Genomic DNA, 1,263 nt, shown 5'->3' with positions numbered 1-1,263 from the left:
GGCTCAGCCGGCAGCATCCCGGGCATTCCCAGCGAGCGCCCGCCAGCAGCCCGGCACTGGTTGAAATTCAGGCGTCTTCAGAGAGGGGAGGAAGATCCTCATCTTCCGAAGCCTCCTCAATGAGTGCCAAGCTCTCCAAGGAGTTGAGGCTGTCCCTGCCACCTTGTCTTCTGAACAGGACATCTGCCACCTTAAACACCAGCAGCACCTGCATCACGCAAGTGGGTCAACTCTTCCAGTCCTTCTCATCCACCCTGGTTTTAATTGTCCTGGTCACCCTCATCTTCTGCCTGATCCTCCTCTCCCTCACCACCTTCCACATCCACAAGAGGAAGATGAAGAAGCGGAAAATGCAAAAGGCTCAGGAGGAGTACGAACGGGACCACTGCACCCGCAGCAGCAATAGCGGCAGCCAGCAGCCTGGGACAGGGGTGCAGGGAGAGGCATCCCAAGGAAGAGACAGCCGGCTGGGAAGACCCCCCCAGGACTCGGAGATCCAACGCCCCTCTCCCTCGGCAGCCTCGGGCTCTCAGCAAGCACGGGCTTGTTTGGACACAGCTGGTGCGGGGCTCTTGCAGACGGTGATTTTGTCATGATGGTTTGGGGGAGACCTCACGAAGGCTCTGGTTGGTGTTTGTAAATACCCAAGTGATTATTCTAGTCCCCGAAGAAGAAGAAAACATTGCTAATTCAAATGAACGAACAAGCCCACAATCCAAGCGCATGACAGATCACACTGCGTTTCTCATTGACTGTGTGAGGAAAGGATGCATCTTTTTACTGGAGAAGGAGCTGCACACAGCTACCAAATTTCAAGTCGTCCACCTGGAGGAGAGGGTCGGGGTGGGGGATCCCTTTTTCCCTGGACATCATTACCCTGAGGACCGGGATGATCCCACTCTCTCAGGATTCCCACTGCACCCTATGTCACCATTGCATGGCGTGGTTTAGGGCATGGGTGAGTGGCGTGGGGGGAGAGGCAGGTCTGGCGGGTGTCTTGGGACCCCCTGTTCCATTGGAGAAGGGCAACAGCCCACCCTGTCCCATTTTGTTCTAGGACCTATGTCCCTGTTCCACCCCTCTTGCTCCTTTCCAGGAGTGGATATTGTTTTGTGTAGAAATGGCCACCCCTAGTTGGGCTTAACCACAAGAGCCCTCCCGCCCCACGGGCCCGTGCCCCTCAGCTGCAGTGCTGAGTATCCCACCGTCCAGGGGGGTTGGAGCGATGCCCGAGCTTTCCTCTCCCCTCAGCTCCCCTCATCT

At 56.8% G+C, this 1,263-nt stretch overlaps 1 protein-coding gene across 1 annotated transcript; it reads left to right on the top strand.

The window, feature by feature from the left end:
- The first annotated feature begins 12 nt into the window (after nt 1-12).
- Nucleotides 13-596, top strand: LOC104504733 (chromosome unknown open reading frame, human C11orf87). The gene has a single exon (XM_010153802.1). The coding sequence runs from the start codon at nt 120-122 to the stop codon at nt 594-596; it is 477 nt and encodes a 158-aa protein (XP_010152104.1). The 5' UTR covers nt 13-119.
- Nucleotides 597-1,263: the final 667 nt, after the last annotated feature.

This window comes from Eurypyga helias, unplaced genomic scaffold, assembly GCF_000690775.1.
Source record: "Eurypyga helias isolate BGI_N326 unplaced genomic scaffold, ASM69077v1 scaffold50416, whole genome shotgun sequence".
NCBI classification, from domain to species: Eukaryota; Metazoa; Chordata; class Aves; order Eurypygiformes; family Eurypygidae; genus Eurypyga; species Eurypyga helias.
This window is presented reverse-complemented; position numbering and strand designations above follow the sequence as displayed.